This window comes from Vigna unguiculata, chromosome 2 (assembly GCF_004118075.2).
Source record: "Vigna unguiculata cultivar IT97K-499-35 chromosome 2, ASM411807v1, whole genome shotgun sequence".
NCBI lineage: Eukaryota > Viridiplantae > Streptophyta > Magnoliopsida > Fabales > Fabaceae > Vigna > Vigna unguiculata.
Genome location: NC_040280.1, coordinates 22,394,014 through 22,418,789, shown reverse-complemented (window position 1 = coordinate 22,418,789; position 24,776 = coordinate 22,394,014). Strand labels below are relative to the sequence as shown.

The 24,776-nt window shown below is 33.5% G+C and overlaps 3 protein-coding genes, 1 long non-coding RNA gene and 1 other non-coding gene across 8 annotated transcripts; 2 read left to right on the top strand and 3 right to left on the bottom strand.

Annotated features, from left to right (window-relative positions):
• Nucleotides 1-241: 241 nt before the first annotated feature.
• On the bottom strand, nucleotides 242-315 carry TRNAV-AAC. The gene has a single exon. It is a non-coding gene; the product is annotated as a tRNA-Val (tRNA).
• An 82-nt stretch (nucleotides 316-397) lies between these two features.
• Nucleotides 398-3,568, top strand: LOC114168170. The gene is made up of 4 exons (XM_028052912.1): nucleotides 398-955; nucleotides 2,064-2,271; nucleotides 2,616-3,119; nucleotides 3,202-3,568. Exons 1-4 carry the CDS (start codon nucleotides 427-429, stop codon nucleotides 3,284-3,286), a joined length of 1,326 nt encoding a protein of 441 aa, XP_027908713.1. The 5' UTR covers nucleotides 398-426; the 3' UTR covers nucleotides 3,287-3,568.
• Nucleotides 3,569-9,893: 6,325 nt separating this feature from the next.
• LOC114173622 (putative disease resistance protein RGA4) lies at nucleotides 9,894-15,113 on the top strand. Of its 3 annotated transcripts, none has more exons than XR_003602531.1 (3): nucleotides 9,894-13,127; nucleotides 13,216-13,330; nucleotides 14,891-15,113. XR_003602531.1 is itself a non-coding variant. In XM_028058111.1 (2 exons), exon 1 carries the CDS (start codon nucleotides 9,973-9,975, stop codon nucleotides 13,105-13,107), a length of 3,135 nt encoding a protein of 1,044 aa, XP_027913912.1. In that variant the 5' UTR covers nucleotides 9,894-9,972; the 3' UTR covers nucleotides 13,108-13,127; nucleotides 13,216-15,113. The 3 variants fall into 3 exon arrangements, 1 of the variants encoding a protein (XP_027913912.1); XR_003602530.1 differs by having other exon boundaries at nucleotides 14,886-15,113; XM_028058111.1 differs by having other exon boundaries at nucleotides 13,216-15,113.
• A 1,992-nt stretch (nucleotides 15,114-17,105) lies between these two features.
• On the bottom strand, nucleotides 17,106-18,803 carry LOC114168379. Of its 2 annotated transcripts, none has more exons than XR_003600669.1 (3): nucleotides 18,668-18,803; nucleotides 18,485-18,548; nucleotides 17,106-17,340 (listed from the first exon to the last, which is right to left on the bottom strand). It is a non-coding gene; the product is annotated as an uncharacterized LOC114168379 (long non-coding RNA). The 2 variants fall into 2 exon arrangements; XR_003600668.1 differs by having other exon boundaries at nucleotides 17,106-17,331.
• A 2,775-nt stretch (nucleotides 18,804-21,578) lies between these two features.
• On the bottom strand, nucleotides 21,579-23,924 carry LOC114169855 (UDP-glycosyltransferase 74B1-like). Its single transcript, XM_028055187.1, has 2 exons — nucleotides 23,131-23,924; nucleotides 21,579-22,492 (listed from the first exon to the last, which is right to left on the bottom strand). Exons 1-2 carry the CDS (start codon nucleotides 23,776-23,778, stop codon nucleotides 21,743-21,745), a joined length of 1,398 nt encoding a protein of 465 aa, XP_027910988.1. The 5' UTR covers nucleotides 23,779-23,924; the 3' UTR covers nucleotides 21,579-21,742.
• Nucleotides 23,925-24,776: the final 852 nt, after the last annotated feature.

Sequence of the window (24,776 nt, the reverse complement as noted above, 5' to 3'; positions counted from 1 at the left end):
CCCTACTTCTACTTGACCATTCTGTTTTAAAAGTTATTTTTAAATTTATAATAAAAATACTAATAAATTAAAAAATTTATTAATGATGAAAAAAAAATTATCTAATATTTCTCATGCTATTTTTTATCATTCAAAATATATTAAAATGAAATTTATTTAAATTAAAAATATTAAATTATGTAAACTAATGGAAACCATTCAAATGTGTAAAACAAATATACAACAAAAAAACAATAAGAGTTGGCGTCGCCCGGACTTGAACCGGAGACCTTCAGTGTGTTAGACTGACGTGATAACCAACTACACCACGACACCTTGTTGTTTCTTGCTTTCTATATAATTTATATATATCCAAAACTGTAATTAAAAGGTTATATAAGTTATTCTGGTGCTGGCAACGTATCCAAAAGACGAAGTAGGAGAACAATGCTCCGTTCAACTGCATTTCCGGCACCGTACAATTCGGTGCCTCTTCTCTCTCGCGCTCACACGTGTCACTCTCTGGCACCCTCACGTGCCGTTAGTTTTCACTTCTCTTTCGTTTCGAAGTTCGTGTTCCGACAATTCCGGCAACCCTGCGCGAAGCTTTCCGACCGCGCTTTTGTCGCGGTCGCCGCAAAGAAGAAGCGGCCCGGAGGCTCTGAAGTGGCCGTGGCAGACGATGATTTAGACGAAGAGGAGTACGACGATGACTTAAGTGATGGATTCGATGACGAAGAAGAAGAATTTGATTATGATGACGATGATGAGGGGATGCTTCCGTTGGAGAAGATGAGTAAATGGTTCGAGAAGAGACCGAAGGGATTTGGTGAGGGGAAAGTGTACGACACTTCGGTTGAGGATAAGCTGCTCGAGGAAATTCGTCAGAGTAGAGTAGCTCAGGCTGAGAACTTGAAGAGGCTTAAGAGCAACCCTGTGAAGCATGCTTCCACTGAAAAAGATGAAAAGAAGAAAGGTTAGCCGCCAATAACTCTGTTTTTGGGTTGTTGTGTTCAAATTAGTTCATAGTTGATTGGTTTGATGAAATTATTCTGTTATTTACTTTGGGATGATGTTCATGTCACTAGTCATGTGTCGTGTTTCTTGCCAGTGTATGTGTAAAGCGTTTTTGTTTTACTTTTCGTTTGTGCATGTCAACCTGTGTAGATATAGCTGCTTGAGTTTTGTTGTGTGACTGGCTACTGCAAAATGCAACTGCTTAGGTGGTTTTGCTACTGTTTTTTAATTAGAATTGAAGTTTAATTTTGGATGTTATATCGACCTTTAACACAAAATTTGTTATGCACGAGACAATTCTAATTATAATGGGAGAATAATAACAGAAACACTTAAAAAGAAAGAAATTATATCTAAGTTTTTTGTATGGCTAGATAAGCCTTTATCCATGTGGTTAGTTACATGAGTAAATGTATATACATTGAAGAATGGTGTCGGCACTCTCTTCTGGACACTGAATTTTGTTGTTACTCCCATAGAATTTTCGCTTTAGTTCTATTTGAATAAACTTCTTCATAGTATTACTAATAAGAAAAGAAAGAGGTGAAATAAAGGGGACTTTTTCACAAGCTCAAATTAACTTAGCGTTTTCAAAACTTTATTCTAATTTATGTACAAGATATTTCTTTCAGAGGAAAAGTTTATTTCATTTTACATTCGTTTATTCTTTTCTCGTAAGTGCTCATGGAGAAGTTTATTTCAAACAAGATCAAATGTTGTTTGAACAAGGTAGAATTCACCTGATATTGCTGTGTTTTAAACAGCGAGTCTGTTAACATTTCTTTGTATACATTTAAAGCTTATTTTGATTAGTTACTACCCCTAAATAATCTATTCATTGAGGAATGCACTAACTACATCGTTTTACGGTGATTGTGAGACGAATTTAAAGACGTGAAAATAAATGCTGGGGTCTAGTATCATATATTCTGTGTTGTTGTCTGTTGGCTTTTGAATGAATAACAAACCAATGCCCGAACTATTGAGTTGCAAAGTGTTTGCTTTTAATTTATTACATTGAGCCTATGATTTGAAATTTGGCTATTTATTGACATGGAATTTTACAGAGACCAAACTGGTTCCAATTGGAAGTCGAGTGCGATTGGTGAACCTACCGAAGAAGAAAAACATCCTTAGAGATCTGAAATCAGCTTTGCAAGGGATTCCGGGCATAATTAATATTGCCCCAGCTGTCATTGGAAACAAAAAGACAAGGGATCCAATCTGCAAAGGTTTTGCTTTTGTTGATTTCAAGCGTGAAGAAGATGCAGTTAGGTGCGTTATAACCTCAATATTGTGTCTGTTCCAACCCCAACCCCCAACCCCAAGAAAAATAATAATGGAGCATATGGGAAGAGTAAGTTGTCTATTACATGCAGTGCAAGATGTTTTGTTATAAGAAAATTATGAGGGTGGTGATTTGTTTTCATTCAAGCTTCTTCATGCTACTTTAACTTGCTAAAATGAAATTGGCGAATATGTGGGGCATAAGGATCTGTGCTATTTTTAATTGTTGTTGCGCTTTTGTTATTGAAAGAATATCCTGCCGGGATACGATGTCAGAGTTGTTTACTAATTCCATACTAGTATCTTACCAATTCCATTGTTCTTTCCCTCAGGTTTGTGGAGTTATACACGGGACAAACTATAACATTTGGGAAAATTCAGAAGCAGATAAAATGCGAGATTCTAAATGCACAGTCTTTATCTCCATCTCTAAAAATAAGTGAAAACCTGAGTGCTGCTCGACAGCACATGGACACTACATTTGAAGAAGATTCAAATGAGGATTCCAACAGCGATGATGATTCTCCCTTCAATTCATGGGATGAGACCAATTCAGATGATTTGGATGACCTGGACAATCTGGTGGATGGAGAAGAACAGGAAGATGATGGGGGTATTTCAGAGTCCGTTACTGCTTTGAGAGTGGATGGTGATGATAGTGCGCAATTGAGGATCCATTCTGAAACTAATTTACCTCCCTCAGAGCAGGTTGACAGAAACTCCACAGAGGAAAAGAAGTCATTTGCCAAGGTTAAACCAGAAAATGCCCGGAAGAAAAAATCAACTTCCAAAGAGAAAGCCAAAAAACCTTTAGATATTCCTGGATCCTCAAGAAGGTGAAATCCCTGTGCATTTTATAGCACCACTTTCATGTTTTGGTGTTGTTTTCTGATGTGTACTTGTTTGATTATGGCGCAGGTTAAAGATAAGGGAGAAGGCTGTATTAAGTGATGTTTTCTCCAAGTACGGATCAAAAGCTACACTTCCTTCAAAAGATAGTTAGGAATTAGGTAATGACGGAGAATGGCAGAGTCTAAATCTTCAAACACGTTCGGTATTACATGCGATGGGACTTTCTAGTTGACCATGTTAGTGCACAATCAAATTGTAGCATAAGAGTATTGTCCATAAATTGGCGATCCTATATTATTGATTTTATCAATATCAAAGCATTCTTTGTCGGCATTTCAATGTATTATTGGTGGGATTTGAGGGGTTTTAGTGCATAGTTCCATGCAAAGAGAAGTATAAGTAAAATATTTCAGTTGGACTGAATATCTAACCATAATCGTTTTTCATAAGCCTAAGCATATGCTAAGCTAATGGTTTAGTTGATACTACTGCACTATATCAGCATTTTCTCTTCAAAGGTAGTTTTATTTATATATATATATATATATATATATATATATATATATATATATATATATTCCTTTTTCTTTTTTGAAATGCAAGTCTTAAATTTTTAATTTTCACTACGAACTTTGCTGTGTGTAATCTTTATTTGTATTTTCTTTGTAAATTTCATATATAATATATTTCTTTATATGCCTTTAATCCTAAGGCTAGTTTGATAGCCGTCCTATCATACATTGATCAACTATGAGTCTTTACATGATAGTTAAACATAATAATCAATGCTGAAAGGAAAAAACCATGAAGTTTCTTATAAAGTAAAAGCACAATAACCAGCAAAAAGAAAAAAGAAAAAGGTAAAAGTACATTATTATTTTATTTAAAACAAATAACAATTTATAACTCGTTATAACTTTTCTTTATGTTTGACATTTTTACTTATTGTATTATTTTTTAGTAAAATATCAATTAAATATTTTTTTTAATATATTTAAAAGCATGTCTTTACAAATTTACAACGTGGTTATAATAAATGAGTTGATATTTAGTATAAAATAGAGAAAATAAAGTTAATAAACATTTAGACCATGTTCTTATGGATTTATTTACTATGAAAGAGAATTAGCGAAGATGAATTTGTGTTTAGTATGGTTGTTCGTATTTAACGATTTGCGAGATTATTCCCATCTCGTTTGAGGGACGTATATTTAAGGGTGATAAATCACATTTTATCATAATAATCCTGCTTTATAATCATATTATTTTCACGTGTATGCAGGAAAGATTCTGGTTGATGGTGGAGAAGGAGTAAGGGTGGGATGGGTTGCGCACCTCCATGGTGACTAAGGCAGTGGGAAGATAGTGTTATGGAATGCAATGGATACAGGACTCTGAAATTGGAGTATTGGAAATTGGATATGGATATGTTGGAACTGAATCTTTGAGTGGTTAAATACAACCCATGCCTGTGTTGGAACCCATTTCCTTATCCATGGAACCAGTTCCAATTATTTTGAAACTTTTTTAAAGTCGTTATTTTGTATCGAAGGTGGTGTGCAATGGTTGACAGAATTGTGGAGAACGCCATTTCCACTAGTTTTCAATGAAACATTGAATAACAAGAACTTGTATTTGAATTTATTCGAAAAGCAAAGATGTGGAAAATGCAGCAGACTGAAGTGTGATTTTCTTTTGAAAAAAAGCGGAAAAAATGGATCTTGCGGTGACTATCCTATACATGGTAGCAACAAGAATGATGGATCAGAGTTGAAAAACGAAAATGAAAATAGATCCATATTATAGTGCAAACATTGAGATAAAAATGAAAATGGTAGCCTCAATGGATCATGCACGCTAACAATGAGATGAAAATGGTAGACTCTGTGAGATTACCAAACATTTCCCATAAAGGAATTTCCTTCATTGTCAAAAAATTTTGAATTTTTTATTCATATATTAATTTCTAAATAACATGGAAAAATAAGTAAATCAAGATGAAAACAAAGCTATTTTAAAAATACAAAATAAATAATAAAATGTGATTATTATTTTTTACATTTTAATTTAACCATTATTTTATTTAATATCTAAATGTTTTATGTTTATTCTTATGGCAAATGCATTTTATTCTTTATTTTTTATAATAATTTTTTTTTCTTCAAAACTATTCATTAACCTCTTCTTTAAAAATTATTATTTTAACTTCTTCAAAAATTATTTTATATTATATTTACTATATGAAGGATAATTTAGTAATCTTCAATTTCTATTTATTAAAACATTTTTTTATCTATCACATTAGTCAAATCTTTCATAAATTTTTATAAAATTTATTCTCAAATTCACTCTATTATCACTTTCAAATCTCTTTAAAAAGAATAACATAAACTTTCCTTTCAAATCTACTCAAATCAATTATTAATAAAGTATCGATGACTCTTCTTCTCACGGCGGATGGACCATAAAATTCCACAAGTCAATTTGCAAGACACTGAATCTTCAAATTTTCAATAATGCAGCTCTAAATCTGCTCTGCCTTTTCGTTTTACCACTTTAAGATATCATTGAATTTCCATTTCTGAAGCATACAATCTCTCTTGCAATTTCATTTCGTGAGTAAGAATTTGGTAGATGGCTGAAGCAGTACTTGAAATTGTGGTAGGCAATTTGAACACACTTGTTGAAAAGGAGTTGGGATTGTTTTTGGATTTTGATAAAGACTTGGAAAGGCTTGCCAGCTTGTTCACCACGATCAAGGCTACCCTTGCAGATGCTGAGGAGCAACAATTCTCCAACAGGTCTATAAAGGATTGGCTACAAAAGCTAAAAGAAGCCTCTTACATTCTTGATGACATTTTGGACGAGTGTGCATTGAGGTTAGAGAACCAAGGAGTAGCCAATAATAGCTCACATTCCCCGTTTCTCTGTCTCTTCATTCTGCATATTATGATTGCTGTGCCCTGTGCACTGCAGGTACATAATGGATCTTATTCCTATTTAAATAGAAGAACAGAGATTTACTTTAGTATTTAGAGGATTTGTATTAATTGCTATATATATATCATTCATATAACCTAATGATTCTCACACATTTTTTTTCCTTATTTTGTGCAATATTTTCGAAAGGTGAAAGAATAATAAAAAAAATATATATTTAACTGAACTTTGGATGCCTAATGAATTCATTTCATCTGATGGAAAGTTAGATGCTGAAGATGTTGGTGATGGTGTGTGGAATAAATTATACTAAAGATCACTTTTTCAAGACCTTGAGAAAAATAAATTTGGCAAAGTTAAGAGTTTCACGATACATACAGGGAAATTAACTTCCTTGAGGAGTTTATCAACATACTTAGTTGGCGAGGAAAGAGTGATAACAATTATTTGTTGGGCTCAAGCGTTTCCTATCTTCGTTTAATGCATCTAAGTAGTTTTGTTTATGTTATTGTGTTTATATATGTATATATTCTCTTTTCCTTGGCCACATAAACACATATTCTAAATCAATTTTATTCTCTCGATTCTTTCTTCACCTTTTCTCTCCGCCATATGTTTTCTTCATCTCTTGATCTTTTGCTCCGTTTTATCCTCTCTTTAGAGTTGTGATGGTATCAATTGCTTTATAGGCTTTTGTTGTTCTCTTCTTGCTTCCTTAGTGGAAAACGACAAGTGCACCGGTCGAACGTAGCAAGTAATAAATATGAGCACCATAGCATGCACTTGTGAAGCTTTTGTTTTGTGAGCACCATAGCTTAAGCTTGCCATGCTAATGAAACACATGTGCCAAACAATCTTTCAAATAAGAGCAAGCATGATTGACAATTGTTTTGGTTGTTTAAATATGTTCTCTTGAGTTGTTAGATCATTGCAATTGTGTTGTTCATCTAGGCCAAGTTACCTTTTTGCTTGAGGACAAGCAAGGTTTTAAGTTTAGGGGAGTTGATAATGTAGATTTTTACCATTAACTTGGCTATCTTTTGCTAACATAATCAACTCCTCTTGAGCTTTTAACCCACTTAATCCTCACTTTTACTTTGCTTTTGCGAATAAATACAATATGGATTACATAAATCTAATTATACCACTAATCCCTATTTTTGTGTCCAATTTCATGATAGGAAGCTTTTGTTTCAAGCCAAAGAAGTTGTCAACCAGAGAAGAAAAAGGAAAAAAACCAAAATTGAAGATCTGAATCATGCTTCCAGCGCTGAGTGCCAGAAAGTCAAGGCTCAGCGCCAATTGTCTCGCAAATTCCAGCGCTAAGCGCCACAATCAGCGCTGAGCGCTAGTTGATTTGCATTTCTAGACGCTCAACGCCAATGCTCAGCACTAGCGCTCAGCGCCATTCGGTTCGCATTTTTGGGTGCTAAGCACCAGAAGCCAACGATGAGCGCTGATTGGCTTGCATTTTTTGGACGTTGAGTGGTGCGGGGATAGCGCTGAGCGGCACATGTGTTGATGTGGCAAAATTTAACCTATTTCTTCTAGATTCTCGAGGGGAAGACATCTTTAGATGTGGGAGGCGCGAGAAAACTCATTTTTTAGAGCTCGGAGGTGTGTTAGGGCTTATGGGAACGACTCCTTCTTCCTCTTTGTATCTCCTTTCTTTTTCATCTTTTCCATTTGTAAGCTTGAGCTCTCTATGACAATGGAGAGCTAAACCTATTTTTGTTGGGGTTGGATGTAGCCACTGCACTCTTGTGTAATTACAATGTTTTGAATATATAAATGTCTCTTTCATTAAATGCTAGTCTTCTTGTTTCTTCACTTAATGCTTGCATTGATTTGGCCATCTATTGCATGATATTTGGTTCATTAGGTGTGGAAATATCTTTTGAAACCTTGATTTGGAACAAGAAAACTCAATGGAGCTTGTATCTACGAATGGGGCATGACCCATTGGTTGTCTTAAACCCTAATGCATAAAGCGAATTTGCTTATTAAGAGTTCAAGGGATTGACTCTTAATAAAAAAATTTAGGCTCAATCCATTAAGGAATTAGGGTTTGAGTAGAATTGTGGGTTGACATTAGCATATTGATGTAGAGGATGTAAAATTGTAGTTGCATGAGAGCATAGTTGGCAAATTCTAACCCCGACAATATCAATTCATATCATTTCTAATATATTCCATCGACTAAGTGCATTTAACTACCAAAGTTCATTTTTAATCATTTATGCAAAATTTACTTTCTTACACGAAAGTAAAAATTATAGATTCATTCTTTAGTTTAAATTAGTTAGTAATTACGCAATTATTTAGCATACACGAGTCACTTGGGAAACGATATCCCGGTCTTACCGGTTACTACTTGCGCGACTTTGTACACTTGCCAAAGTCTTAACAATGGTCCTAGAGGGGTAGGTAATAGAAGTGGTAAAGTGGGCTTGGTGTTTGCTAATGTGTTTTTTAGGAGAATTTTAGAGGTTAGATGAGCCAACGAAGGGTGAATGGTTGTTTTTGGTTGGATAATTCCCAGTGGGTTTTTGGTTAGGCATGTAGTTTTCTTCATAGAGCTTAGTTAAAGCAACAACGCATAATAAATTTGGTGGATAAAAAGCAACCACATCCCGCTTAATACCAACATTTAACCCACTTACAAAACAATTGAGTATTGCTTCCTTAGTCAATCATTCTGACCTATTTGCAAGAGACATGAATTTCAAATAATAATCCAAAATTGACCCATTTTGTTGTAGTTTAAACCGTTCTGCCATAGGGCAATCAAAGAGAGATGAGCCAAATTGAGATTCTAGAGCTCGGGTTAGTGTTAACCAAGTCGTAACTACCTCAATCTTCTAGAGCATTTGGAACCATGGCACTACGTCTCTTTCGAAATGCATAGATGCAATTTCAACATGTTCTGAATCTGGTGTATTGTGGTAATTAAAGAATTTATCAGCCTTGAAATTGCTAAGACTTTAACAAGTGTACCAAGTCGCGCAAGTAGTAACCGATAAGACCGAGATGTCGTTTCCCAAGAGACTCGTGTATACTAAATAATTGTGTAATTAATAACTAATTTAAACTAAAGAATAAATCCATAATTTGAGTTTTTGTGCATGAAAGTAAATATTGTGTAAACAAGTAAAAGGTGAAATTGGATATTTGAAACTCTTAGAATATGAAAAAGATAAGAAATGCAGTGGAATGATATTGTTGGGGTTAAATTTCATCGACTTCACTATCAAGCATATAAAACACTCAACTGTTCTCCATTAAATTATTAATGTCAACCCACGAGTTTACTCAAGCCCTAATCCCTTAGTTGAATGAGCCTAGGTTTCCTTATTAAGAGTCAATTCCTTGAATCCCTAAATAAGTAAATCCGCTTTACGAACTAGGGTTTAAGACAACTAATGGGTCAAGCTCCATTCCTAGATACAAGTTCCATTAGATATCTTGTTCCAAGTCTAGGTTTCAAGAGATATTTTTCAATACCTAATGACCCAAATGTCATGCGATGAATGATTAAAACAAATCAAACATTAAGTAAAGAAACAAAAATACTAAAAATTAATGGAAGAAGCATTTATGTATTCAAAACATTTGCAAATACATGAGAGTTTAGTGGTTACATCTACCCCCAACAAAATAGGTTTAGCTCTCCGTCAGAAAGTTGATTTTTGTGTTTTGATGAGTGTGAAGTACCTCACAATGATACAACCTAAAAGCAATGGGAGTTTCTTTTTCTCACACCCTGTTTTCTTAAGTTCACACCCCCGACCTTTTCTCCTGTGTATTTTATTCTTTTCTCTCTCTGCCTTCCATCATTGCATCCCCATTCTGAAACTCTCTTGCATTGACTTTTTTCTGTGAGTTAGATCTTGGAAGATGGCTGAAGCAATTCTTGGAGTTGTGCTTGAAAAGTTGACCTCTCTTGCTGTAGAAGAGCTGAGATCATTTATGGGTTTCAATACAGACTTGGAAAAGCTTCGCGTCATGCTCACTTCAATCGAGGCTATCCTTGATGATGCTGCAGAGAAACAGTTCTCAAGCCAAAGAGTAAAGTATTGGCTGGAGATGCTAAAAGATGCATCTTATGAGCTGAATGACATCTTAGACGAGTGTGCTGAATTGACCTTGGAGTACCAAGGTATCAAGTGTGGTTCATATCATGAGGTATGTTCTTGCTTATCCTATTTTCGTCCCAAGCATGCTGCCTTCCATTACACCATTGCTAAGAGAATGAAAAGTATATGTGAGAGATTAGATACAATTGCGGAAGCAAGACACATGTTTCAGTTAACGGCGAAGCCTCCTAGGAGTGGTGGAGTCTATGAAAGACTCCAAACCACCTCAGTCATAGTTGAAAGTCGAGTCTACGGGAGAGAAGAAGATGAACAAAATATTGTAGACTTTTTAATGGCTAATGCTGATGTTCATACTTCTCGTTCTAATAACTTATCAGTCTATCCAATTGTAGGACTAGGCGGACTTGGAAAGACAACACTTGCCCGACTCATTTTCAATCATGTAAGTGTAGTCAACCACTTTGATGCAAGAGTTTGGATATGTGTTACTGAAGATTTTGATTTAAACAAAATAACTAAAGCTATCATTGGATCATTGTCTCTTGAGATATGTGAAGATTTGGAACTAGAGTCACTACTAACAAAAGTTCAAGATCTGCTCCAAAATAAAAGGTATCTACTTGTTTTGGACGACGTGTGTGATTATCAACAAGAGAAATGGTTGATGTTGAAATCGGTTTTGGCTTGTGGAGCGATGGGTGCCTCCATTTTGATCACTACTCGTCTTTTAAGGGTTGCTGCAATGATGGGAACAGTGTCACCTCATGAATTATCTTATCTGTCTGACAACGATTGTTGGAAATTGTTTAAAGAACAAGCTTTTCAAGCAGGCGAAATAGAACAGGAGGAGCTTGTAAACATTGGAATGGACATAGTAAAGAAATGTGGGGGAGTGCCGCTTGCAGCAAAAGTGCTAGGAGCTTTCCTACGTTTCAATAGGGAAGAAAGTACGTGGACCAATGTTAAGAATAGCGACACATGGAAATCATCACAGGGAGAAAACTCTATAATGCCTGCCCTGATATTAAGTTACTCAAACTTACCACACAAAGTCAGACAATGTCTTGTTTATTGTGCAATCTTTCCCAAAGATGAAATAATTAGGAAGCAAGATTTAATTGAACATTGGATGGCGAATGGATTCATTCCACCCAATGAAACATTAGATGTTGGTGATAGTATGTGGAATGAATTATATTGGAGATCATTTTTTCAGGATATTGAGACAGATGAGTTTAGCCACGTTACAAGTTTCAAGATACATAACATCGTTCATGATCTTCTAAAGTTTGCTGCAGAAGAGGTTTGTTGCATTACAAATGACAATGATGTAACCGTGCCTGAGAGAATCCACCATATCTCGGAGCATAGCTGGAGGAGTAAATTAGATTCAGCCCAGTTTCGGTTCGAATCTCTGAGGACCTATTTATTGCCACCACAAAGGTACAAAACAGGGCAACTTTCTCCCCAGGTATTGAAATGTTATAATTTACGGGTGCTTCAATATGAACCAACGGAAACTTTGTCGTCTTCAATTAGTCGTTTAAAACATCTAAGGTACTTGAATGTTTCTGGGGGTGACTTCGTAACTATTCCAAAATCTCTATGTAGATTGTGGAATTTGCAAATATTGAAGTTAGACCATTGTCATCGTCTCCAAAAGTTGCCTAAAAATTTGATAGGTTTGAAAGCTCTACAAAAGCTATCTTTGAATGGCTGCAGCTCACTTTCAAGCTTACCACGTCAAATGGGGAAGTTGACTTCCCTAAGGAATTTAAGCATGTACATAGTTTGCGAGAAAAAAGGGTTTCTTTTGGCAGAATTGGGACCACTCAAGCTTAAAGGAGATCTCGACATCAAGCATATGGAGAAAGTGAGAAGTGTTGAAGATGCCAAAGAGGCCAAGATGTCAGAAAAGCAACTAAATCGGTTGTCATTGTCATGGGACAACAATGAAGCGACTGAATTGCAAGAAAATGTTGAAGAAATTCTTCAAGTGCTTGAACCCAGTACCAACCAACTTGCGAGTTTGAGTGTGGTAGGATATAAAGGGGCCTGCTTCCCACAATGGATGTCTAGTTCTTTTCTCAAATATCTAGAACTGGAGGATTGTAAAATGTGTTCAAAACTTCCACAGTTGGGGAAATTACGTTTTTTGAAGAGTCTGAGTATATCAAAAATGACTCCTGTAGAGTACCTATACGAGGAGGATTCCTATGATGGTGAAGCAGTTTTCATTGCTCTAGAATTTCTGTTCCTAAAGGAGCTCTCAAACCTAAAAAGATTACTGAAGAGGGAGGACGGGGAAAACATGTTCCCATTACTTAACAAACTTGAAATTGCTGAATGTCCTAACTTGTTGGGTTTGCCCAGTCTTCCATCTATCAGGGATCTACACATACAGGGGAAGTGCAACCAACATTTACTAACTTCAGTTAAGAAACTAAGTAGTCTTCAAGACTTGTGGTTGGAAGATAACGAAGAGTTAAGATTTTTTCCAGATGGGATGTTCCAAGGGCTTACTTCTCTGAAAGAACTATATTTTCACAGGCTCTTCAAACTCGAGATATTCCCAACCAAACTGCCAGATTCTCTTGAGAAATTAGAATTTGTGGGGTGTCATAAGTTCGTGTCTGCAGGTTTGCATGAGGCTTTACAAAATGTGACTGCACTGCACTCCTTAAAATTTGAGCATCTTCCGAACCTAGCTTCTTTGCCTGACTGCTTTCAAAAACTTGCGTTGCTTCGCGAATTGACTCTGTATAACTGTTCAAAATTGAAGTGCCTTCCAGCCAGCCTAAAGTTTTGCGCTCTGAAAAGATTGGATATTCAAGGTTGCCCGGAGTTAGAGAAACGATGTCAAGAATACACGGGAGAGGACTGGCCAATCATATCTACCATCCCCAATATCAGAGTTATTCCAATGCGGAGATGAATATTATGATTCCAGTGCAGGTATTTTCTCGATTCTTTGCAGAATTCAGATTTTCATCTGATTTCATTCTGTACGGTGTGAATATAATTATTTTTTTCCTTGTAACAGTTCTTTCCGCTATATCAAGCTCTCCTGCGGCCATTGTGGTAAAGAAATACTTTCTATATCAAGAATCGCTAAACAACAGAACAAATATCTGAATGTGATTATAACACAGACCAAGGTACTATTACACATAGAAAAGTCTTATATTTTTTAGCTTTGATCTTTGTATTTGATTCAGTTACTAACAAATAGTTGTTGTTTATGTCTTTTGACACTAACATAGGAACACTCTAATCTTTTGCTGTGTTTGCTTCTGAAAAATGTTGAAGAAAAGCTTTTTTAATCTCCCTTTAGCCAATGAAGTGTGTTTCTACATACCTGGTGCCTTCTTATTCAGCACGGGTAGTTTCTTCATCGGTTGTCTTCAGTGCTTGCCTATGCCACAAACAGTCTAATTGTGCATATTTTGGGATTTGGTCAGAAACATCTCCAAAAGCATTTCATATATTCTAAAAATTCTGTTCCAAAAATCTCGTTTAAAAAGCCTTACTCCTGAAATTTTGGAAAACTGTTACGGAAAAGTTTTAGGATATTTAATCCAAAAACAATGATATTTTGACTACTAAATATTGACAACTTTTTCTTATAACATGAGGTGTTATCTTCTAAGTGATTTTTAAATATTGAAAATGAGATAAGGAGAAATACCACTTAGAAGATGATACCTAAGGTTGTGAGAGAAAGTTGTCAAAATTTAGTAGTCAATAAATCATTTTCCTTAATTCAAAAGTTACCCTTACAGAAAGAAAACGGGTATTTTGAAGATTTAGGGTGTGCAAAAAAATTATGGAGGTGCAGAAAATAAAAGCTTAATATTTTTCTTGGACACAGCCCATTCTTTTCAAAATATAAAAGTACATAAAGTTCATTTAGAAGCTAAGCATTTAATCGAAAGGTTAAGATGTGTTCCAAGACACCTACAACCACTTTTATAAACTTGGTAAATTCCTTTACAGTGTGAATAGATATGATTTTCTGGATATAATTTTTTTAAAATAAATTGAAATTTTAAAAATAATTAGAGTAATTTAATTGTTTTAAATGAGAATTTCAAATACTATTTAAAACTTGTGAATTTAAATATGTCTATTTTTTTTTTATATTCTTTTTGATTTTATTGAGGTTAGTACATCATAAGTTCAACCGTGTTTTTTCAACAATGATAAAGTTGTCATGTTAAGATTATTTTTTTGCTAATATATAAGAATTATTTATTTCTTGATGTTAATTAGGATTATTTTCTTTATTAATATTAATATTGTTTTTCGATTAATGTCAAATATAATTTGTTTCCATTGATGTTAATACAGATTATTTTTAGTTGATATAAGTTGAAATTGTTTTTTAACCAATGTTCATGTAGCCAGTTTTTCTTTTTTTAACTAACGTCGATAATACTATCTTTCATGGATAAACCATTGTGTATTAGTTAACTTCGATAGGACTATTTTTGTGGTTGACATTATTGATATTATTTATCTACTGATGTAAAATCAAAGTTATTTCTTGATTTAAATTTGTTAGAATTTTCTCTATTAGTGCTGATGAGACTTTTCTTTTTTTATAGATGCTCGCAAGAATCTTTTCATTGAATTATTTAGGTTACTTTTGTTTATGCATGCAATAATTGTTTCTTTATTGATGTTTCTAATGCTATTTGGTATATTTGATAGCAAAGTTTGTATTTGGTGATGGTTGATGTTCTTACCCGGCGTGATGTATGCTCTTAGAACAAGAAAAGATCGGAGAAGATCCATTGGAGGCCAAAACACGTGAAAAATCCACCTATAAATGACTCTCCAACTTTCAAAGTTTAGAAAAAATGATTTTAACTTATTATTTTCAAGGTAAGTATTGTATGGACATGTGTATTTATAATACTTCTATGGGTCTTAGACTTATATGATAATAGTGTATCATTTACGATATCACAACTTACCTAATAACAATTGTGATATATATATATATATATATATATATATATATATATATATATATATATATATATATATATATATATATATATATAAACTGATACACTAAATATTCTGTTAATATTTAATATGAAAAAATATTAGTATGTAATATTCTGATATTTAATATAAGAATGTAATCAAACTATCAAAATTATCATGAGTGTTAATATTTTTTACAATAAGTGAATTTGAGAATATTTTCTTATCATGAGGTTGATTGAACCTTACAATTATTGGGCTGGATATGTACGGTTACTATACTTTATCCAAATAAAATATTTAAAATATTTATTAATATAAAATGAAAATAATTTTAATTTAATATTTTTGAATTTTCTAAAAAATTAACTCTTTCTTATCCTCTTTTTTAGCTAAGGATTGCATAGAAAAAGGCATAGAAACTCTCAAAGTGGGGAAGGGTGCAATTAATTGTTTTCTCCGTAGGATGAGTGGGTTGTAGTAGTGAACATAAAGAGAAGAAAATAATTTCATCAGGAAAGATCACTATGTCAATTCTTCGTTTACATAGTTGTTCAGGTGTTTAGTCTGTATTTTTTCAATAACACTTTGATAATTTCAAAGGTGAATCTTTGATTTCGATATTTGGTATCTAATAAAGAACTAATTTCAATAAAATTTTATTCAAATGAGTTGCTTGTATCAATATATGATAGATTACTTTAAATCTCTTAATTTAATTTATCCTATCATACTCTAATTTGTTATTTGTTAATTTCTTTACTAATGATAATATATTTTTGCAATTGAGATTTTAATTTTTGTACTTAGCTACAAAGTTAATTCTAAAAGAAATAAACAAGGTTATGCTTTTGTAGTAGTTCTCTTTAAATTAAATTGAAAATAATATATTTCTTTTTCGAAGCAAGTTTAACTTTTTTTCAACTTAATTGTTGATGTCTGTGTTAATCTAATAATTTTGCAAACTGAGAATTTGAAACAATTATATAGATAGTTTTTTTTTTCATAATCTCTTTACGGACATTAGAATGGAACTACATCATCTAGTTTGATATATAAATAATTTGCTCATGGAGGAGAAGACATTAAGGATTTTGTGGACAAAGATTAAGCATATACTACTAAAAAAACTCATATATCATACTAATTTTGCTTTGATTTATTTTTAAAAAAAATACTTATAAAATTTTGTTATGAAAAAAAATTTGCAGGTAATTATAGCCAATTTTTTTACAAAATATTTTGTATAAAACACTTTTCATAATAAATTTTGTAAGAAATATTTACAAATTTTATAATTTTGTAGGACGAATAGATTACATGTCAATCAAGATTCTTAGAAAAAATATCGGGAAAAAGTCTTTTCTTCCAATTCTTTTTAACAAATTTGCAAGAAAAATTTCATGTAACATGAGAATTATTAGTAGTGATAGAATGTTGATACAATAAAATCTATTTTTGTGTACGTGTTTACATTGTTCCAGACTAAATTATTTTGGAAAAACAATTTACAATTAGTGGTGGTTTTATCTTTTACCTAATTATAAATAAGGTTCTAAAGGACGAGCTAAATATTGTGCATGAATTAAATTGTGTGATTATTTATTATGATAGTCAAAATTGATCATCTGATATACTAGAAGAGAACAAAACACATTGTTATTTAAACTACACTTTATTAGAGATTTTGAGTTTAGGATAATCAAAATTATGAAAATAGTTTCATAGGATAAATATGCTTACTAATTCTCTCAACCATAATCTACGTTCAAATGTTCCATATAGTTAATTAATTTTTTGATTGAGAATAAAGATTAATGACAAAAGATTTTTCTCCTATGATTTGAAGTTAAGACGAGTGTGACATCCCATTTAAATAGAATAATTCTATTAAATAAAATATCATATAAGTATAATATAAAATAGAGCATAAAAGGATTCCCTGATACAGTCATTTATAAACATACTCGGAAAGGAACTAAGGCATACCATGATGTCAATAAACAAAACATAAGAGTGCAACTATTTACAAAAGACTGCTCATAGAGTAAGAAATTACACAGGCGACAATGCCCCAAAAGATGCTCCATAGAGCAGGATCCAACTCATGCATACTAAACTGCAGCGTTCTCATCATCCAGATGACCACTAGGGATTTTCACATCTGCTCACACTAAATAATTGGTGATTATTGCAAAAAGGAGAAACCACACAAGAAAACAGACACAAGCAAAAAGGGTAAACTATAGTAAAAGAAATTTTGGACATGTTATTGCAAGCAGATAATTGAAACAGATCATAAACATGCAAAACAGTAGGCACCCAAACTATTCGATAGCAAACAAATGCAAGACCTTCTAACTCAATTATCCAGATTATACTCTTGATATATAATTCTAAAGGAAGTATGCACATGTGCTGGTTTCTAAACTCTACATAGTTTAGACACAAGGGGTTATCACCCAACCACACCCCATGGTTAATCCCATGATTGTCTAATGCCATTATTCTACCAAAGACTGTGACCTCCTGCCACTCTCACCACATAAATCATTCACAATCATTCTACTTTACGTGACTGTGAATGATTTTTAGAGGTCAGGATACCTTCCTTTATCTAGACATCTCTTATATCAAGGTATACACTAATCACACCATCACCAAGAGTTTCCCATGGAACTCTTATACCAATATCATTCCACATGCCATCTCAAGCATTAAAATCTCATGTCAATGCACAACCAACCAACCAAGTCATGTTTCATTTTATACCAACACATCAATTTCAGTCTCATTACATCCCATAAAACATGCATAGTATCATACTTTAAGCTTTAAAAGTAAACCAATCAATCGTGGAAGCAATCAAATGGTTCAAAATCAATCTGTTGTCAATCTCGCTCAAGCTAAAAGAGCTCTCGCTTAGACGACATGAGCCTCTTGCTTAAGCTAAAATCTCTCGCCTAGGCGAGATTGCAGATAGGGAGCACTATAGGTTTCTGCGAGTTCTCGCATAAGCGAGACCTCCTCACCTGAGCGAGACTTCCCTCACTTAAAACTAGAGTTTGTCACTTGAGCCACAACTTGAGTAGGAACCTGCAAGAGTTTCTGCTATTCTCACCTAGACGAAACTTGCTCGTTTAGGCGAAAATAGCAGGTTCCTCCCCCTACTCACGAATGCAGCCTTAAACACCAACCCAAAAAATACAAGATATTTTCACACCAACTCCAGCATAATTCAAGCACCAAGAACATAAAACAGACAAAAACAAAATAAACAAAATATCTTAAAAACATGAAACCTTAGCTTCCCTTACCTGGACAAATGCTAGCCAATCAACACTGACACCCAAAGAAGAGCACCACAGCTCCAATGACGAACTAAACAATTGTAAAGTACGAACGTAAGGGCGAGAATGAGTCTCTAAGGGCAAACCCAAGACTGCACCAAGGCAACTGAGTGGGGATAAGGAAGAAAGGAAAGGTTGAGCTTAACTTACTTGGAGGAAAATGAGCTCAGCTAGCTCGGAGGGAAAATGAGCTTATGCCCTAGCAGAGTTCTCTGCTTCAACATTGTGAGGGGGAAGGGATCAGTTTCTGAAAATGAGGCAGAATGAGAGTGAGAAGTTGGAAAGGGGGAGGGGATTCTAGAGAATTTGGTAGGCTGCCCTTGGACCTATCTAAGAAGGTCAGGCCCAAAACGTTTTTAAGACAGAAAAGGGGGCTTACAATGCGGAATTGTAAGGTTTGACTCTGAATCATTGTGTAAAAAGAATATGGAAGATATTCTACAGAATGATGTGTTTAATAGTGTTAAAATAGATGACTCTACTAATGTTATAACTAAAGTGTCATCTAATAATAAATATATGGTTAAATTACTCTTTTGGTCCCTCTATTTGTCAAGTAATATCAGTTTGGTCTTCAAGTTTTTCGTTGTTTCAATTTGGTTCTCATTTTCTTAAAAATGATTCAATTTGGTCTTTGCCGTTAATTTTGGCCATATGGTAATCAACGCCACGTGTCAATTTTTGGTTTTTTTGAATTTTTAAAATTTTAAATTTTTTTTTAAAATTTTATAAATATTTTTTAATTTTTTACACGTATCACTTCACAGTTGTGCCACGTGTCAAAATGATTCAATTTGGTCCTTATATTTGTTTATAGTTTCAGTTTAGTCCTAATTTTTGTAAAAATGAAGAATATTGTCCCTCCTTAAATTGACACTCAATTCAATTTTTGTATACAACTTATGATGACATTCTTAATAAAATTGGCATTTTTATTAAATATTTTAGAAATATTTTTAAACAATTTTTTTTTAGTTTTATTATTAAACAAAGTTAAACCCCAAACTTAATTTCAAAAATTAACAATTTTGTCATCATATATAAAGACATGAAGTATATCATATTATACAAACTTAGTGAAGATTAAAAATCAAATAACTTGTCACACATAAGTTTACGAACTAAATTTCAAATTCAAAACAAAACCAAAGTCTAATGTTTTGTATAGAATTTAAAGTTAATTTAAAATATTTATAAAAATATTTAATAAAAATGTTAATTTTAGTAAGAATATCACCATAAGATTTATAAAAAAAGTAAATTTAGTGTGAGAGACAATATTATTTCATTTTTACAAAAATTGGGATTAAATTGACACTAAAAACAAATATAGGGACCAAATTGAGTCATTTTAACACGTGGCACAATAGTGAAGTGACATGTGTAAAAAATTACTAAAAAAATTCAAAAAAAAAAAAAAACAGAAATTGACACATGACATTGACTTTAACACCATCTGGTCAAACTAACAGTAAGAACTAAATTAAATCATTTTAAAAAAAATGAGGACCACATTGAGACAACCAAAAAATTTGATAACCAAACTGATATTATTTAACAAATAGAGAGATAAAAGAGTAATTTAACCTAAATATATTTATGAATATGTGTGAAGTGAATACATTAATACAAAGGACTCTGCATCTGTTCATCTATTATTTAAACTACCAAAACCAAAGAATTGATAGTTTCTTATATGATTTTTTATTACTCTTAATATTTATATATAAGCTTAACACTTCAAATATATTATATATTTTTTCTCTCTTTTTTCTCTTATAGACGTGAACTCAATATTTCCATCTTATTTATGAATACATCAAAAGTTGATCTCTTTCGTCAAGTTCACTGGAATGGACGTTATTGAACATAGAGTATTTTCTCTTCTATCTTTATATTGCTTTCAACATTTATAATTTCATATTTTCAAAAAGCAATTTCTGTCTTGTGTATTACGCAACTGATAAGCATTGCTGAGTATGCTTAAGTTTTTCAGGGAACACATTATAGTCTTTTCAATCACCTTGACGATCGAACTTTACGTATCCTCAGTTCTACTGTAGCCGTTTATAATGGAGAATTTTATAGTGTCATCATCAATGAAAAAGAAAAAGAACAAGATACATAAGTAAATCTTTATTCTTTGATAATATCTCAGAGCACAATTTGCACATATACAAATTTTAGACCTGATTTTACAGTCCAAAGGAGACAGATCAAAACAAAATATGTCATTTTAAAGTCACTTCTTTTTTAATTTACTTTCTTTGAGCGAGAGCATGGAATTTTTACTATTCTTTTCCTTTAATCTTATTAGAAAGTACGTTGATTCAATGTCTTAAGAATCATCTTGATACACCGATAACAAACTTTTTAAGGAATTATGTCACGTCTCACAGAAACTACAGCTAAACTAAACCATCCACCTGTATGGATGACCAGTATAACTACACAACATGCACCTTTATTTTATACCAGTAATTATGCACCTCTATTTTGAAAGTTTCACAAAAATATTCACAGAATAGTATCGTAGCACATAATGCTTAGTCACATGATGTTTCATAGATTTACCGACCGATGGAAGGTTGCTTATCTTGTCAGAACTTTCAATTTTTTGATGGCAAACTCTCAATCACAATAGCTAAAGGACCTCAGATCGTCACTCAAAGCTTTAAGGCACCATCATGTCGATAAAAGGACTTTATAATATCTAGAGAAAAGGAGTTTTAAGAGCTTTACCTCTACGTACGTTCATCTGTTTCTCAGATATATGTATATTCATGTTCAACAAGCAGAAATTAACACGTATGATTGATTTCACAATCGTTTGTACATAACCCTCTTTCTATGACCCAGATTCATCAATACTGTGAATACAGTCTGAGTAATGTGCTGAGGAATTACAAGATCGACATTATTTTATTATCATTTAATCAGTTGGCTCGCGTCATTTTTCTATATATTTTTTGTGTTATGTGGATTACTGTAAGATTCATTGTTGCTTTTTCCTGTAACAAATGAAACGAATTAGCATATTCTTTTATTCTGGATTCCCATATGAGAACTGATGCATCTTTATGATCAAGAATTTGAAACAGATACATGATAAACTAGAAAAGAAAGGTATTACTGCCTAAAAAGAAGGAAATTAACCGAAGATGTCACTCATTTTTCACATTGAAAAATGAAGACAGATGAGCCCAAAACACATGCATCCACCACTCAATGTACATTCAAACTTCCATTCTTATCTGCACTCATCAAATAATTCACAAATTGATTAATATGCTTATCGGAGCTTCCTCCTTCACCAACTGCTTCCCTAGCCAAGTTCTTCCATTTGCTGGCATTCCTTCTTATCTCTTCACTTCTTTCACCCTCCATCACAACCTTCAAACTATTCACAAATTCTTGCTTCCTAACAATTCCATTCTCATCCTCCTTGGGCCACAACCCCACCTCCCAGATTTCATCCAGATATTTAGCATCAGGCAACTGATCAGACCATTGTGGCAAACACAACACAGGAACACCAAGGCTAAGGCTTTCAAGTGTGGAATTCCAGCCACAATGAGTCACAAAGCAACCAGTGGCTTGGTGAGCCAGCAATTCAAGTTGGTTGCACCATGTCACAATCAGACCCTTATCTTTTACCAAATCTCTGTATCCACAAGGCAATTTACCCTGCTCAGATTCTCTTAAAACCCACAAGAAATTCACACCACTCTCCTTCAACCCCCAAGCCACCTCTTCCACCTGTTCTGCTGTCAATGAAACCATGCTTCCAAAGGAGATGTACACCACAGACCGAGGAGCCTTTTCTTCCAACCAATTTCTGCACTCTTCATTCAGTGGCTTCCATAGACTTGCTCCATACCCTTTGTCCCCTTTAATCCTCCCGTCCAAGTATGCAGAAGGGACCATTGGCCCTATCATCTTCGCCGGAAAGTGCTCCGCCATGGCCTCCACCACCTTCCACAAGGAAACCATCATCAACAATGTCATAATCTCAAGATGAATCAGACAACGCAAAATATACTAAAACAAGAAAAGTCAAGAACTCAAGATTGTTAACGAAAAAAGTTTGATAAACCATTAAACCGTGCCAACAACAAACAAAAAGACATGTAATACAATTATCTATGCAGAGTCAGAAAATATGATACAAAATGCTCTTCAATTTTTGGAACTCATCTTATTTAGTGGGTCCTTTTCCACCTTTTTCTTCTGTCTTTCTATCTTTATTTTTGTACTTGAAGTTTGGTTCGGTTCCACTTTTTGTCTTCGTCTTATTTTTAAATTGTAGATTCCGTCTAAATTTAAAAGAATAAATGATTAACTCTGATTTATGTCTGTCCGTATGTTTAGGGACTGAAGTACAGTGTTTACCCAAATTTAAAAAGTTTTCATCCTTGATTCTTTTAGATCAGATAAATCATAACGACAAAGTACATGACCCAGTGTCAAATATCTACCTAAAGTGACAACTTTCACGATTTATTAGGTGTCCCAGTTGACCAAAATAGCCTAATAAACAGGTAAAGAAAAACAACTTCGCCCACGTAAACATTTAGGTCACCAAACCAAAAGTAAATGAATTGAGCCTGTACCTCGCTTTCTAATGTTTCAAAGGTGTTGACGAACATCCAATCTGCTTTGTCCAAGTTAGAGAACTGATTCAACTTCATGGCCATGTAAGCGGGGTAGCTCTGTGGGAACCTCACGAAACTGGGGAGAGCACGAGAATCCAAGGGAGGAAGCCCAGGAACACACAGAGGAAGGTCTTCCGCGGCAACAGGAACCTCTAGGAAGCCACGGTGTATGCGACAGAAAATGCTGCACACCGCCGCTGAATTGGTGAAAAACGGTGCCCCATAAACGCCATGCTCCTTGGCCACATCGAGAGCCCACGGGAAGAACGAGTCATACACAATGCAGGTGACGGGGGAGGGAGTTTGGTGGTACTTCTGTATGAGCTGGGACAGGGTTCTGGAACCGTTGGTTCTGAAGGAGGAGAGGAAGAGTTGAACGTCGTTGTTGGCCTCGGCGAAGCCGGCTCGGTCGAACCCGTCGGAGATGGGTTCGACGGTGATGTTTGGGGCGGCAATGGAGTTGGCGGTGTAGTGGGTGGTGGCAACGGTGGCTTTTACGCCCTTCGAGGCTAACCGCTTCGCGAATTGCAGGAGAGGGTTGATGTGGCCTTGGGCTGGGTATGGCAGAACAAGAACGTGCACGTTGCTCTGACTCTGCTGAACCATCTTTTGTTTTTTGTTTATTATTTTTGTTCTTGTTGTATGAGATGGAATGCTGTGGTTTTGTTTTCTTCAATAGCAGTATTTATAGCCACGCAGGGGGACACGGATTTCTAAGTCGGCTGGGTTTGTAATTACACGATAAACCATGTTTTTTTTTTTATTAAATGTTTTTAGGTTTCTTCTTAAGTTTAAAATTAAAGAATTTATATCTCCTGATTTAAATGTTGTAATTTTTTATTTTTTGGTGTTAAACGGTGTTTGAAATTAATACTTGAGTTGAGTGAGTGACAGTGACAGAGGATATAAGGGTAAAGGGATGTCATGGTTCCTAAACATTTTGATTTTTTTTTTAATTTGTATCTATTTTGAAACTTTTTAAATTATATGTATTTTTTAAATTAGGTAATATATTGAAAGTTAATAAAAGTTAAATTAGATATATTTTTTATTTCTTTTATAAAATATAATATTTAATTGTTGATAAATAATAAAAGATAAAATTAAATATAATAAAAAGCATTTATGAGGATATAATTTATTATTATTTTTTGAGTTTCTCGGTAGTACTTTTTTTGGCTGAAAAAATAAATAAAACATAAATTTATTATTTTTATTTTTATATTTCATTTTTTTCCTTTCATTCTTAAGAAAACTCAAAATAATACTTTCTTGTCTTACTTAACAGTAAGATATTAATTTCATATTTAGTATTTTTTTTTAATTTATGACCTTTTATATATTTATTTTTTATAAATATAAAAAAAAAGAAATAATGTATTATATATTTTTTTATAACCGAATTTTGATTATGACTTGATTATTATAATTTTTGTAATAATTATGTCTTTTAATTTTTTATTAAAATATCATAAATTATTTTTTAATCTTAAGCTTCTTTTTAGATAGTTATATTGATGAAGAACAAAATAATAAATTCATTTTTTTAAGTAACAAAAGAATAGAAACTATTGTGAAGACATAGAGAAGACAAATATAGTCGT

What these genes read in the sequence shown, in the direction of transcription:
- LOC114168170 (XM_028052912.1), top strand. Translation starts at nt 427, where the DNA reads ATGCTCCGTTCAACTGCATTTCCGGCACCGTACAATTCGGTGCCTCTT. An exon ending in AAAAGATGAAAAGAAGAAAG is followed by an intron (nt 956 to 2,063) that starts GTTAGCCGCCAA and finishes GGAATTTTACAG; the next exon opens with AGACCAAACTGGTTCCAATT. An exon ending in CGTGAAGAAGATGCAGTTAG is followed by an intron (nt 2,272 to 2,615) that starts GTGCGTTATAAC and finishes TCTTTCCCTCAG; the next exon opens with GTTTGTGGAGTTATACACGG.
- LOC114173622 (XM_028058111.1), top strand. Translation starts at nt 9,973, where the DNA reads ATGGCTGAAGCAATTCTTGGAGTTGTGCTTGAAAAGTTGACCTCTCTT.
- LOC114169855 (XM_028055187.1), bottom strand. Translation starts at nt 23,778, where the DNA reads ATGGTTCAGCAGAGTCAGAGCAACGTGCACGTTCTTGTTCTGCCATAC. An exon ending in TTGAAACATTAGAAAGCGAG is followed by an intron (nt 22,493 to 23,130) that starts GTACAGGCTCAA and finishes TCCTTGTGGAAG; the next exon opens with GTGGTGGAGGCCATGGCGGA.